This window comes from Oncorhynchus tshawytscha, linkage group LG27 (genome assembly GCF_018296145.1).
Source record: "Oncorhynchus tshawytscha isolate Ot180627B linkage group LG27, Otsh_v2.0, whole genome shotgun sequence".
NCBI lineage: Eukaryota > Metazoa > Chordata > Actinopteri > Salmoniformes > Salmonidae > Oncorhynchus > Oncorhynchus tshawytscha.
The window spans coordinates 342,770-356,106 of record NC_056455.1 but is presented as its reverse complement, the minus strand read 5'-3'; the positions used below and the strand labels follow the sequence as shown (position 1 = coordinate 356,106).

Genomic DNA, 13,337 nt, shown 5'->3' with positions numbered 1-13,337 from the left:
AGATGCGTGATGACATAACGCACCTACCCGTTGCGTTAAATTCCCATGTACCGAATAACAAAAACAAGTTAAATGGGTTTCAATCGATTTTTCAACTCTACTGATAGTTCTCTCACAAAACAATGTGCGTTATATAGCGAGTGTGTCCACTCTGGTATTGGCATGTGCGCTCTAGCAAACAGCACGTGCGGATAGGCCATTGTACATAACGAGATTATTTTGTGTCAAACAGCAGCCAAGCATCGATGATCATGTCACCAGAATAAGACCCTCTATATTTATTGGAAAGGGGCATCAATTGAGATGATCACCTTACACTTTATTTAATCCGTAGGCCAATACAGTGGTTCCCAAATTTACATCGATATGATGGTTAATATATTAATACTTAGTCATTTCCACCAACGTTTCTCATGTAATTAATTTGACAGATACAAAAAGATCCCAACTTGTCTATCATAGTGTTTTGTCGACATTTGTAAAGTTTGCAGACAAATGTTCTGTTTCCATCAAGCCTGCCATGATATTTGTCCCACGTGTACTTTACTCCCATAAAAAAGGTTGGATGGAAACCTGGTTAGTGATTCAAAACACATGTAGAAGAGATGATCATCATACTTGGCTGTACTTTACAGGGAAGGAGTGGCAGAGGAGACGGTTCCTCTTTACTGAAATGAATCATCACAGGACGTTTTATAAACTGCAGATTATGTCACGGACCTGGGTAGATAAAATGTGTTTTTGTTCCACCAAGGACAACACCAGAGATAAATTCAAGTCCTAATGAGTTGGGATTTCTTCCCAGTCAGAGGCCAGTACACCGTCTTTGTTGTCTTTGCTTTTAGAGTGCTGTCTGAGCTTGTATGTTTGACTCAGGGAAGCGCCTCCTTAGTCTTGCATGAGTTTGCGTTTGACCGTTGAACTCTCAGAGGAGAAATGTACAAACAGAGCCCCTGCTGCTGTACGTGCTCTCAGCTCATACAGGTCAACATCATGAGCCCACTCTACATTTCCCCAATGCCCGATCTGTGGAGAGGGGAAAGAGAGTGAGGGGAAAATAAATAATTAGTAAGAGAGGAAGACAGAAACAGACAGGGAGATTGAATACATAGCCAAGATGCTTTTCTAATCTCTGTATGTGCATTGATTCTGTGGCGAGTTCATACCTGGAACTCCTCCTCTAGTCTTGACAGCAGCACAGCCTGCTCCACTGTAATGTGTTTGTCAATCAATGCAAATGCCAGCACCACAGACTTCAGCTGGGTGATCACATACTCCAGACCTACACACAGAGGACACGCAAATAGTATTAGTGCACTCGTGTACTCTCTATTTAACTGAGAGACTCAGCAATATGATGATGAACAGCGGTGCAACTTCTGAGGGTTCTCTCTCCATTGGTCTAGGCAAGAGGCTGATTCCTTTAGCACCCACACAGTTCAGAATTTGCACATGTGCACAGGATGGGAGTATCTCTAATTACGCTTTTAGTTGGTTTTACCTGTCAGGGACCAGAAGTTATAGGAACCCAGGTGCTGGCGAAAAGTATTCATCGTTGCCTGTGGGATCTCAGGCCCCAGTATATTGGTAGAAGAGCCAATGACTACGTTGTACCTGCAAGAGGAAAACATTAATTCAATACTCTCAAGACAATGCTACAAATCTGTTTCCCTCCTTTGCTGAAGATGACATGCAAATAAGTAGACATGTCCAGTGAACTTCTAGTAAGGTAACTCACAGCAAATGAGTCAATGATCATGTTAAAGTGAAACTAACCCGTCTTCAATCCAATTCAGCACAGGGTCCCATTCATTATTCTGAAGCTCCACTAAAGATGGAGGCTCCTCAACTCTGTAACTACAAGGAGACAATATAATCAGAGTTATAATTCCTACTAAATCACACACATTAATGATCTGATGGAGAGAACCTGTGTATCATATTTGTCCTTTGTTAGGCAGGTTAAAACCCTATGCTACTACAAAGACCTCTGCGTACCAAATTGTGTCAGTCTCCAGATACTTGAGGGCAGCAGTGATTATTTGGTCCTTGCTGCGGAATGTAGGGTTATCGAGGGCTGTGTTGCAGAGAGTGGTCTGAAGTAGGAGAGAGAACAAATCTCAAATGGCACCCTTTTTCCCCGATTAGTTTTAAAATCAGTGCCCAAGTCAAAATATCTAATGAAAGTAGTGTCCTGTTTGGGGTACAGTGTGTCATTCCAGATCCACCCAATATGAAGCATCAAACAAAAGAACTAAGGTAAAAGGTCATACCATATGCATGCTGTAGAACTTGAGCGTGTCTTTCTGAGTATCCCACTCATTCGCCACGGCAATGGCTAAGGCTTCGTTGGGGGCTGTGAACAGCTTTCCTCCTGGTGTCTTCAGTTTCCGTTGGTCCAGGTTGATCTCAAACATGCCACCTGCTGACCAAAAATCAAGGTAATGTTACAGTAAGTTCTTGAATTCTTAGCACTCAGACTTATTTCAATCAAGAGAGAAAGTATCTCACTCGCCCGGTCCAGTACTCACCCTCTCCGTGGGATATGCTGACATCCTCGTAGAATTTCTTTCTTTCTGTTGATGACAGCATAACAAAGTCAACATGTCAAGAACTGTGCAACCTCCATGTTGCATATAGCCAGATATTTGATGAAAAAAGGTGATCAAATGGTGCACCTCTTACCTGTGATAATGGAGTAATATTTTGAGTTCACAGAGAGTAGAGGGAGCGGCAGCTTGAGAGCTTGACTTCTTGGGCAGACAATGGGGGGAGAGAGGGCATGCCCCACACGACTGTGCAATCTCACAAGATTCCTCAGCATAGTGTCAGTGACAGAGAGTTATTAACAAACAGGTTTTCCCAATTCAAGTGGGGTTCAAAACTTGCATTAACGTTAGCTAGCAGGAATTATGAATGCCGGATATTGTCGCTATTCAAAATGTAGGAAACATTGAGGTCACTATAAGAAACGACCAAAGAGTAGTTGAAGGTTGACTGATCTAAGACTCACCATTTGGAGAAATACGATTGTATTTCCACACCTCTCACTGCAATGCATCGCATCTCTACATGCGCGTGACCTTCCGTGTTTGACAGACCGCAGATTCGACAGAATTCCCAGATACATGGGAAACGTAGTTCCATGGTGGTTATAAAATCAACCAGAATAGAACAGTACCAGAGCGGAAAAAACTACATCCGCACACTTCCCAGACAGCATTGCGCTAAATAAGCCAGTCAGGAGCGAGGTTTTAGATCACTGAAATTCCTCAGCTAATGAGAGAGGAGGATGCTGCTGCCTTACAGCACCTGCGTCAAAGTCCGCTTACTTTACTCAAGACTGTTGGTGACTGAAGTGCTTATAGATTTGGAGGCATTTGGATGTAGGTGAGCCGCCTCATTCGTGCTCTCCGTACCCCCTTCCCACGTCTATCGCCCGGACGGCCACTGACTGCGGTCGGTGTCCTCCCCGCGGTACCCGAATCATGCCTGTCCCCGCTGGATACCTCCGTAACACCCCCATGGCCTTCACATCCTCGGCCTCGCTTATCCCGGCTCCCCCGATCAACACCCACCAGCCCGGGGTTGTCGCCTCGCTTCTGTACAGCGGCTCCAAGTTCCGAGGACACCAGAAGAGCAAAGGCAACTCCTACGATGTCGAGGTTGTTTTGCAGGCAAGTTCGATTTATGAAACTTTAATTTGCCAGTCAGCTGACTAGTAATTTTGCTGACATGTCATAACACGTAATGATTGACAGCTTCCAGAAATTACCTGAGGAACCCTCAACTCCGTTCTCTTATATCGAGGCGGAGTTGAGTTTTGATGACTGGTCGCGGGATTTACTAGTATCAGCATTGAGACGCCATCCATCCATTATTGTAAAAAATGTAATTCTGAAAACGCTTACCTATACTTATGTTTGTCATGTGTTCCAGTAGTAAGCTATACCACTTTGGGGCAAAAATGTCAATTAACTACTGAAAACACTGCATATACTTGAATTTAGTTACACTACCACCAAGTTAATGCAAAATGTAGTTAAATTAACGTTACTAGTTTAACTACATGTCGTTCACTAACGTTACTCTCCAACCAACACTGGTTATGCTCGGCGGTATTACTTATTTTACTATATGCCGGTATTGATGCACGGACCGGTTTTTACTTTACCTTGTATAACGATGTTTGTTTTGTTAAATGTGATGTCTTGTAAGGTCCATTATTTATAATAATATATATTTTAGTTTACTCCGCTACTTGAGTCATCTCTGCTCTCTCTCTCTGCTTCTTTCCACACAGACCAAGTCCCGCCCCCTGTCATTCAAGCATTTGTTGCTTGACCACGAGACTTGTTTGGTCTGCATGGTCAATGCAACAATGTTGTTGACAACGATGTCACTTTCCTTCGTGCGTGCTATAATTACACTATTCGTTTGTATTTTCTTAGCAAGTTTTAGCTAAATCGTGTGAGCAGCTAATCGCTAAATAGTATCTGCAAAACACCAGTCTAACGTTAACAGTGAAGAGGAGACTAAGGGATGCTGGCCATCTAGGCAGAGTTGCAAAGAAAAAGCCATATCTCAGACTGGCCAATAAAAAGAAAGGATTAAGATGGGCAAAAGAACACAGACACTGGACAGAGGAACTCTGCCTAGAAGGCCAGCATCCTGGAGTCCTCTCTTCATTGTTGACGTTGAGACTGGTGTTTTGCGGGTATTTGAGGCTTCTGTTTCTCAAACTAGACACTCTAATGTACTTGTCCTCATGCTCAGTTGTGCGCTGGGGCCTCCCACTCTTTCTATTCTGGTTAGATACAGTTTAAGCTGTTCTGTGAAGGGAGTTGTACACAGCGTTGTACGAGATCTTCAGTTTCTTGGCAATTTCTCGCATGGAATAGCCATCATTTCTCAGAACAAGAATAGACTGACGAGTTTCAGAAGAAAGTGTTTAGTTTCTGGACATTTTGAGCTGGTAATCAAACTCACATGCTGATGCCCCAGATACTCAACTAGTCTAAAGAAGGCCAGTTTTATAGCTTCTTTAATCAGAACAACAGTTTTCAGCTGTGCTAACATAATTGCAAAAGGGTTTTCTAATGATCAATTCGCCTTTTAAAATGTTTAACTTGGATTAGCTAACACAATGTGCCATTGGAACACAGGAGTGATGGTTGCTGATAATGGGCCTCTGTACACCTATGTAGATATTCCATTAAAAGATCAGCCGTTTCCAGCTACAATTGTCATTTACAACATTAACAATGTCTAAACTGTATTTCTGATCAATTTGATGTTATTTTAATGTGCAAAAAAATTGCTTTTCTTTCATAAACAAGGACATGTCTAAGTGACCCCAAACTTTTGAACAGTAGTGTAATTATAATTCTCATTCTATTTCCATGATTCCAACAGTTCACCCAAGTGTTTTGATCTAAGTCGGCAGTCAAATCGCAATTGCAACATTTGGGTAAAAAAGAGGCCTAGTTTCTTTTGCCCATATCATGCAGCCCTATGTGACAGTGTGGAAATGGTCTCAAATGAGTGCAGGGAATGCAGAAATTGAGGGAAATTATTTTTGGTTGAATTGAACAGTATAAAACAATCAGAATGAAGAAAGACCCATTGAATGTGTTGCCACCGTAGGGTCACGCACAACTCAAAGTAAAACTTTTTTTCAAAAACATTAAATACCATCAAATTTGGAAAATACTTTGCTATGACATTTTGGCCATATTGCCCAGCCCTACTGCCAGTGTCATCTTACATTTTGTCAGGGATGCTCTAACAGCCATTATAAACTTTGTGGTTCAAGCCCTAAATGCTGATTGGCTGACAGCTTTTGTATATCAGACCATATACCACAAAAATGTATATTATTACTGTTCTAATTACATTGGTAACCAGTTTACAATAGCAATAAGGCAGCTAAGGGCTGTTTGTAATATGGCTAATATACCATGGCCACGTGCTGTGTCCAGGCACGCCGCATAGTTGTGCTTAAGAAAAACCCTTAGCTGTGGCATGTTGGCCATATACCACACCCCCTCAGGCCTTAATGCTTAATTAAACCTAGCTTTAGGATGACCCTATCATTAATTGAAGTGACACGTGATAGGGTTAACATTTTCATTACCAGCTGTCCTATCAGTCCTGAGACTCCAGCAGAAATCAGCTTTTCATTGATCTTACTTTCTGTATGTCTAGCCTTTATATTCACAATGAAGTGTTGTCTCTTTCAGCATGTGACCATGGGAGCCTCATACTTGTGTGGGTACTTGAAGATCAAAGGGTTGACAGAGGTGAGAATGAATTACGTGATTCTGAAAAGAGGTTAAATAGAGGTTGAATCTCATGCTTTTATTTTCATGTTTCTGATTGCTGTTCATTGACTACAGCTCAGCATTCAACACCGTAGTGCCCACAAAGCTCATCACTAAGCTAAGGACCCTGGGACTAAACACCTCCCTCTGCAACTAGATCCTGGACTTCCTGATGGGCCACCCCCAGGTGGTAAGCATAGGCAACAACACATCTGCCATGCTGATCCTCAACACTGGGGTCCCTCAGGGATGCATGCTCAGTCCCCTCCTGTACTCCCGACTCAAACACCATTAAGTTTGCTGATGACACAACAATAGTAGGCCTGATCAACGACAATGATGAGACAGCCTATAGGGAGGGGGTCAGAGACCTGGCAGTGGGGTGCCAGGACAACAACCTCTCCCTCAATGTGAGCAAGACAAAGGAGCTGATCATGGACTACAGGAAAAGGAGGGCTGAACATACCCCCTTTCACTTCGAGTTTCAAGTTCCTTGGTGTCCACATCACCTACAAACTATCATGGTCCAAACACACCAAGACAGTCATGAAAAGGACATGACAAAACCTATTCCCCCTCAGGAGATTGAAAAGATTTGGCATGGGTCCCCAGATCCTCAAAGTTCAACAGCTGCACCATCGAGAGCATCCTGAACAGTTGCATCACCGCCTGGTATGGCAACTGCTCGGCATCCGACCTTAAGGCGCTGCAGAGGGAAGTGCGTACGGCCCAGTACATCGCTGTGGCCAAGCTTCCTGGCATCCGGGACCTATATACTTGGCGGTGTCAGAGGAAGGCCCAAAAAATTGTCAGACTCCAGTCACCCAAGTCATAGACTGTTCTCTCTTTGTTTTTACACTGCTGCTACTCGCTGTTTATTATCTATGCATAGTCACTACCCCTACCTACTGTTGAAGTCGGAAGTTTAGATACACTTAGGTTGGAGTCATTAAAATTTGTTTTTCAACCACTCCACACATTTCTTGTTAACATAATATAGTTTTGGCAAGTTGGTTAGGACATCTACTTTGTGCAAGACACAAGTCATTTTTCCAACAATTGTTTACAGACAGATTATTTCACTTATAATTCACTGTATCACAATTCCAGTGGGTCAGAAGTTTACATACATACACTAAGTTGACTGTGCCTTTAAACAGCTTGGAAAATTCCAGAAAATGATTTCATGGCTTTCGAGGCTTCTGATAGGCTAATTGACATCATTTGAGTCAATTGGAGGAGTACCTGTGGATGTACACTGCTCAAAAAAATAAAGGGAACACTTAAACAACACAATGTAACTCCAAGTCAATCACACTTCTGGGAAATCAAACTGTCCACTTAGGAAGCAACGCTGATTGACAAATGTCACATGCTGTTATGCAAATTGAATAGACAACAGGTGGAAATTATAGGCAATTTGCAAGACACCCCCAATAAAGGAGTGGTTCAGCAGGTGGTGACCACAGACCACTTCTCAGTTCCTATGCTTCCTGGCTGATGTTTTGGTCACTTTTGAATGCTGGCGGTGCTTTCACTCTAGTGGTAGCATGAGACGGAGTCTACAATCCACACAAGTGTCTCAGGTAGTGCAGCTCATCCAGGATGGCACATCAATGCGAGCTGTGGCAAGAAGATTTGCTGTGTCTGTCAGCGTAGTGTCCAAAGCATGGAGGCGCTACCAGGAGACAGGCCAGTACATCAGGAGACGTGGAGGAGGCCATAGGAGGGCAACAACCCAGCAGCAGGACTGCTACCTCCGCCTTTGTGCAAGAAGGAGCACTGCCAGAGCCCTGCAAAATTACCTCCAGCAGGCCACAAATGTGCATGTGTCTGCTCAAACGGTCAGAAACAGACTCCATGAGGGTGGTATGAGGGCCCGACGTCCACAGGTGGGGGTTGTGCTTACAGCCCAACACCGTGCAGGATGTTTGGCATTTGCCAGAGAACATAGAGAGTGGCAAATTCGCCACTGGCGCCCTGTGCTCTTCACAGATGAAAGCAGGTTCACACTGAGCACATGTGACAGAGTCTGGAGACGCTGTGGAGAACGTTCTGCTGCCTGCAACATCCTCCAGCATGACCGTTTTGGCGTTGGGTCAGTCATGGTGTGGGGTGGCATTTCTTTGGGGGCCCACACAGCCCTCCATGTGCTCGCCAGAGGTAGCCTGACTGCCATTAGGTACCGAGATGAGATCCTCAGACCCCTTGTGAGACCATATGCTGGTGCGGTTGGCCCTGGGTTCCTCCTAATGCTAGACCTCATGTGGCTGGAGTGTGTCAGCAGTTCCTGCAAGAGGAAGGCATTGATGCTATGGACTGGCCCGCCCGTTCCCCAGACCTGAATCCAATTGAGCACATCTGGGACATCATGTCTCGCTCCATCCACCAATGCCACGTTCCACCACAGACTGTCCAGGAGGTGGTGGATGCTTTTGTCCAGGTCTGGGAGGAGATCCCTCAGGAGACCATCCGCCACATCAGGAGCATGCCCAGGCGTTGTAGGGAGGTCATACAGGCACGTTGAGGCCACACACACTACTGAGCCTCATTTTGACTTGTTTTAAGGACATTACATCGAAGGTGGGTCCGCCTGTAGTGTGGTTTTCCACTTTAATTTTGAGTGTGACTCCAAATCCAGACCTCCATGAGTTGATCAATTTGATTTCCATTGATAATTTGTGTGATTTTGTTGTCAGCACATTCAACCATGTAAAGAAAAGTATGTAATAAGAATATTTAATTCATTCAGATCGAGGATGTGTTATTTTAGTGTTCCCTTTTATTTTTTTGAGCAGTGTATTTCAAGGCCTACCTTCAAACTCAGTGCCTCTTTGCTTGACATCATGGGAAAATCAAAAGAAATCAGCCAAAACCTCAGAAAACAAATTGTAGCCCTCCACAAGTCTGGTTCATCTTTGGGAGAAATGTCCAAATGCTTGAAGGTGCCATGTTCATCTGTACAAACAATAGTACGCAAGTATAAACACCATGGGACCACGTAGCCGTCATACCACTCAGGAAGGAGACGCGTTCTGTCTCCTAGAGATGAACGTACTTTGGTGCAAATCAGTCCCAGAACAACAGCAAAGGACCTTGTGAAGATGCTGGAGGAAATGGGTACAAAAGTATCTATATCCATAGTAAAATGAGTCCTATATTGACATAACCTGAAAGGCTGCTCAGCAAGGAAGAAGCCACTGCTCAAAAACCGCCATTAAAAAAAACAGACTATGGTTTGCAACTGCACATGGGGACAAAGATTGTACTTTTTGGAAAAATGTCATCTGGTCTGATGAAACAGAAATACAACTGTTTAGCCATAATGACCATCGTTATGTTTGGAGGAAATAGGCGGAGGCTTGCAAGCTGAAGAACACCATCCCAAACGTGAAGCATGTGGGTGGCAGCATCATGTTGTGGGGTTGCTTTGCTGCAGGAGGGACTGGTGCACTTCACAAAATAGATGGCATCATGAGGCAGGAACATGATGTGGATATATTGAAGCAACTTCTCAAGACATCAGTCAGGAAGTTAAAGCTTGGTCGCAAGTGGGTCTTCCAAATAGACAATGAGCATACTTCCAAAGTTGTGGCAAAAAGGACAACAAAGTAAAGGTATTGGAGTGGCCATCACAAAGCCCTGACCTCAATCCTATGGAAAATCTGCTACAAACCATGTGTATGTGACAAATAAGATTTGATTTGATTTGATTTGACGAATGGGCCAAAATTCACCGAACTTATTGTGGGAAGCTTGTGGAAGGCTACCTGACACATTTGACCCAAGTTAAACTATTTAAATGCAATGCTACCAAATACTAATTGAGTGTATGTAAACTTCTGATCCACTGGGAATGTGATGAAAGAAATAAAAGCTTAAATAAATCACTCTATTATTCTGACATTTCACATTATTAAAATAAAGTGGTGAACCTAACTGATGTAGGACAGGAATTTTTACTAGGATTAAATGTCAGGAATTGTGAAAAACTGAGTTTAAATGTATTTGGCTAAGGTGTATGTAAACTTCCGACTTCAACTGTACATGTAAAAAATTACCTCAACCTGTACCTCCGCACATTGACTCGGTACCGGTACCCCCTGTTTAAAGCCTCGTTATTGTTTATTGTAATATTTTACTGTAGTTTATTTAGTTCATATTTTGTCTACTCTATTTCTTGAACCACATTATTGGTTAATGGCTTGTATAAGTAAGCTTTTCACTTATGACAAATAAAATTTGGGTTGATTTGATTCCCAGCCTATAACTTGTTTCTCTGTTGTGATTTTCTTCCATAGGAGTACCCCACTCTGACTACGTTCTTTGCTGGGGAGATCATCAGCAGGAAGCGTCCATTTCTAACCAGGAAGTGGGATGCAGATGAGGATGTGGATCGCAAGCACTGGGTAAATCGAAGATGTGATCTTTAATTTTTTTAAGAAAAACGTGATTCCACCAACATTGCTCTGCTTTAGACCTCCGATCCAAATAAAGTAGGCTAATGTTGTTTGGTGAAAATGTGGGGGCATCACCCCTCCCCACCCCCCATGAATGATGTTGGTTTGCAGTCACTGCTTATTTGGTCATATCAGGATTGAGTGAAGGCTGTGCTGAAAGTGGGGGCACTTCACTAGTCTGGTTAATATCTTCTCTCATGCATCTCCCCTTAATCAGCATCTGATGCAATTACACACAATTCTAGTTCTGTGTTTCTGAGATCAGGTTGCTACAGAACAGTGGTTTGGCTTTTACTGTCTGATATCAGTAGAATTGTCGTCAACAATAGTTCTGATTGTTAACAGATTGTACTGTTCCAGCAAAAGGACCCTTTGTGCTGTGTTTTAACCATTTTCTATTTGGGCTCCAGGGCAAATTCCAAGCCTTCTACCAGTATGCAAAAACGTTCAACTCGGATGAGTTTGACTATGATGAGCTGAAGAACTCTGACTACATTTTCATGAGGTGGAAGGTAAGCTTAAACCTGACCGCATATCACCTTTTCTTCCCCGACCAAGGAAAACCTGAAACATGCATATGAAGTTTGGAAACATTTCCCCTGTATAATGTTGTTATAAGGATGTACTAACTGTTGTTATCCTCCTCTACAGGAGCAGTTCCTGGTCCCTGATCACACCATTAAAGACATCAGCGGTGCTTCCTTTGCTGGTTTCTACTATATCTGCTTCCAGAAGTCCACAGCCACCATTGAGGGGTACTACTACCACAGGAGCTCAGAATGGTAACGGGACATTAAATACCAACGGGTTAATTCATTAACATTTTATGACTGATAACTTAGAACATATTCCTGTGCATCATTTATTTTCTCTAAATTAATATTTTTTTATTTAGACTGGTTTTGCAAATATTTGATGTTATCAAGGTCAGAATGGTGTTCATGCCCCACAGAAACAGGGCATGAAGTTATGTGATTTTTATTTGTCAAGGTAAACAGAATGCACTGTTTCCTGTTAGATATGAGTCAAGGACTAGAGGTTGATTTGGGAAAGGCCAATGCATCTCTCCTCTCTTGACTTTCCGCAGTAACTAGCACTGTCTGACTCTGTCTCCTTCACAGGTACCAGTCTCTGAACCTCACCCATGTTCCAGAACACAGTGCAGCCATCTATGAGTTTCGGTGACCCAGGAATTGTGGCTCTGTTGGCTCAGAAGGACTGTAAAGGCCTGCAGAAGCTACTGAGGCTGGGGAAGGACTGGGGAGAAGGGAACATGGAAACTGTTGTTACGATTACCAAGAGTACGTCTGAGGATGAAGTAAAGGAAATTATGGATTTATTGATGGACAGATGGACGGAGGTCTTTTAGGCTGGAGCTTTCACAGATATTAAGGGATGGAAAGATGGACGCAAAAGACTGAGGGAAAGGACTGCTCTGCCCCAGGGCAGGCAGGAACTTCGGTCGTAAGATTGGGGCAGACAGTTGCAGCAGTGTGATGCTTTATAATTTCTTAATTTGTTTTAATTTCTGGTTTAAAATATATTGTTTTCTTTCACTCTGCTGCTTTGAGGTCGAGTCCTGGACTCCATTACTACAGCACTTATCTTTGGACACTATAAATACAGCTGAAGATTCCCTCTTGGGGACTTGTCTGCTGTTATCCAATCACAGCTGAACAGATTTTGGACAAGGATTCTTCTAGAATTTTACTCTATCAAATGCTGGGTCAATTTTGAAGCTGAATGTCAGCGTTTGGAATAAAGTTTACTGATCTTTGAACTACAGGTCAGGCATCTTTTGGATTGGAGCTTTAAAGACTTTATAGCTCATTGAATGACAGTGTTATTGTTTTATTGGAAATCTCAGCTAACTTCTCTGATTGCCTGTGAAGAGATTTTGCAAGTTATATCTTCAGCTACCCATTCTAAAGCTTCAGAAGACAGAGTAATGAGTGTCTGGAGGTCTCTGACTAACGAGGTAACATTCATGATTGCTTCTGTTACTGGATTTATTTGCCACACATTGTTGTTTAACTCCAGTGCAACACTGCTAACTCAGTGTACATACATAACGCCACACGTAGATCCTGGTTGGATTTGACATGGAATCATGTTATTAGCCCCATGCAGTCGGCAGCATTTTACTTTTCACTGACAAAAAATCCATGCTCCCTCATCGTTAACTATGCAACATTATTTAACAGTACAACTCTGACTTCAACCATACAACTTGTTTTCAGAAAACAGATTTATTCTATCATGATAGTATTAAATGTGTCTCTTTCTCATTAAAGGAAATATTGTGTCTAATTGCCTTTTTAAAGCAGTCCCTTGCCATGGAATGATGCCATCTTTTTAAAGCTTATCAAAATGCGTGTGTGTGGACTGAAAGTAGATTGGTGTGACTATGAGGAATGGAGTAAATCATATCAAAACGCCTTGTCTTTTTCTTGAAAAATAAATGACTGTTGTATTAACTGTACTGCAATGACATACTAGCAATGAGTCCTCTTTATATTTCTTCATACAAACGCCTACATAAATATTCTATCTG

At 42.7% G+C, this 13,337-nt stretch overlaps 2 protein-coding genes across 3 annotated transcripts; one reads left to right on the top strand and one right to left on the bottom strand.

The window, feature by feature from the left end:
* Positions 1 to 298: 298 nt before the first annotated feature.
* Positions 299 to 3,216, bottom strand: LOC112259002 (ATP synthase mitochondrial F1 complex assembly factor 2). 2 transcript variants are annotated; one of them, XM_024433704.2, is made up of 8 exons: positions 2,686 to 3,216; positions 2,532 to 2,576; positions 2,274 to 2,425; positions 1,999 to 2,096; positions 1,777 to 1,857; positions 1,502 to 1,614; positions 1,167 to 1,282; positions 299 to 1,026 (listed from the first exon to the last, which is right to left on the bottom strand). In XM_024433704.2, the coding sequence occupies exons 1-8, from the start codon at positions 2,822 to 2,824 to the stop codon at positions 889 to 891; spliced, it is 882 nt and encodes a 293-aa protein (XP_024289472.1). In that variant the 5' UTR covers positions 2,825 to 3,216; the 3' UTR covers positions 299 to 888. The 2 variants fall into 2 exon arrangements, with proteins under 2 accessions (XP_024289472.1, XP_024289483.1); XM_024433715.2 differs by having other exon boundaries at positions 2,274 to 2,422.
* An 85-nt stretch (positions 3,217 to 3,301) lies between these two features.
* LOC112259005 (glucose-induced degradation protein 4 homolog) lies at positions 3,302 to 13,281 on the top strand. The gene is made up of 6 exons (XM_024433731.2): positions 3,302 to 3,677; positions 6,243 to 6,302; positions 10,625 to 10,732; positions 11,194 to 11,295; positions 11,435 to 11,565; positions 11,905 to 13,281. Exons 1-6 carry the CDS (start codon positions 3,489 to 3,491, stop codon positions 11,966 to 11,968), a joined length of 654 nt encoding a protein of 217 aa, XP_024289499.1. The 5' UTR covers positions 3,302 to 3,488; the 3' UTR covers positions 11,969 to 13,281.
* Positions 13,282 to 13,337: the final 56 nt, after the last annotated feature.

Excerpts from the sequence above, each read along its gene's own strand:
- LOC112259005 (XM_024433731.2), top strand. The coding sequence starts at position 3,489 with ATGCCTGTCCCCGCTGGATACCTCCGTAACACCCCCATGGCCTTCACA. Across the intron at positions 3,678-6,242 it reads ATGTCGAGGTTGTTTTGCAG|CATGTGACCATGGGAGCCTC; the intron begins GCAAGTTCGATT and ends TGTCTCTTTCAG. Across the intron at positions 11,296-11,434 it reads ACATTTTCATGAGGTGGAAG|GAGCAGTTCCTGGTCCCTGA; the intron begins GTAAGCTTAAAC and ends CCTCCTCTACAG.
- LOC112259002 (XM_024433704.2), bottom strand. The coding sequence starts at position 2,824 with ATGCTGAGGAATCTTGTGAGATTGCACAGTCGTGTGGGGCATGCCCTC. Across the intron at positions 2,577-2,685 it reads ATATTACTCCATTATCACAG|AAAGAAAGAAATTCTACGAG; the intron begins GTAAGAGGTGCA and ends TGTCATCAACAG. Across the intron at positions 2,097-2,273 it reads AGTTCTACAGCATGCATATG|ACCACTCTCTGCAACACAGC; the intron begins GTATGACCTTTT and ends CTCCTACTTCAG.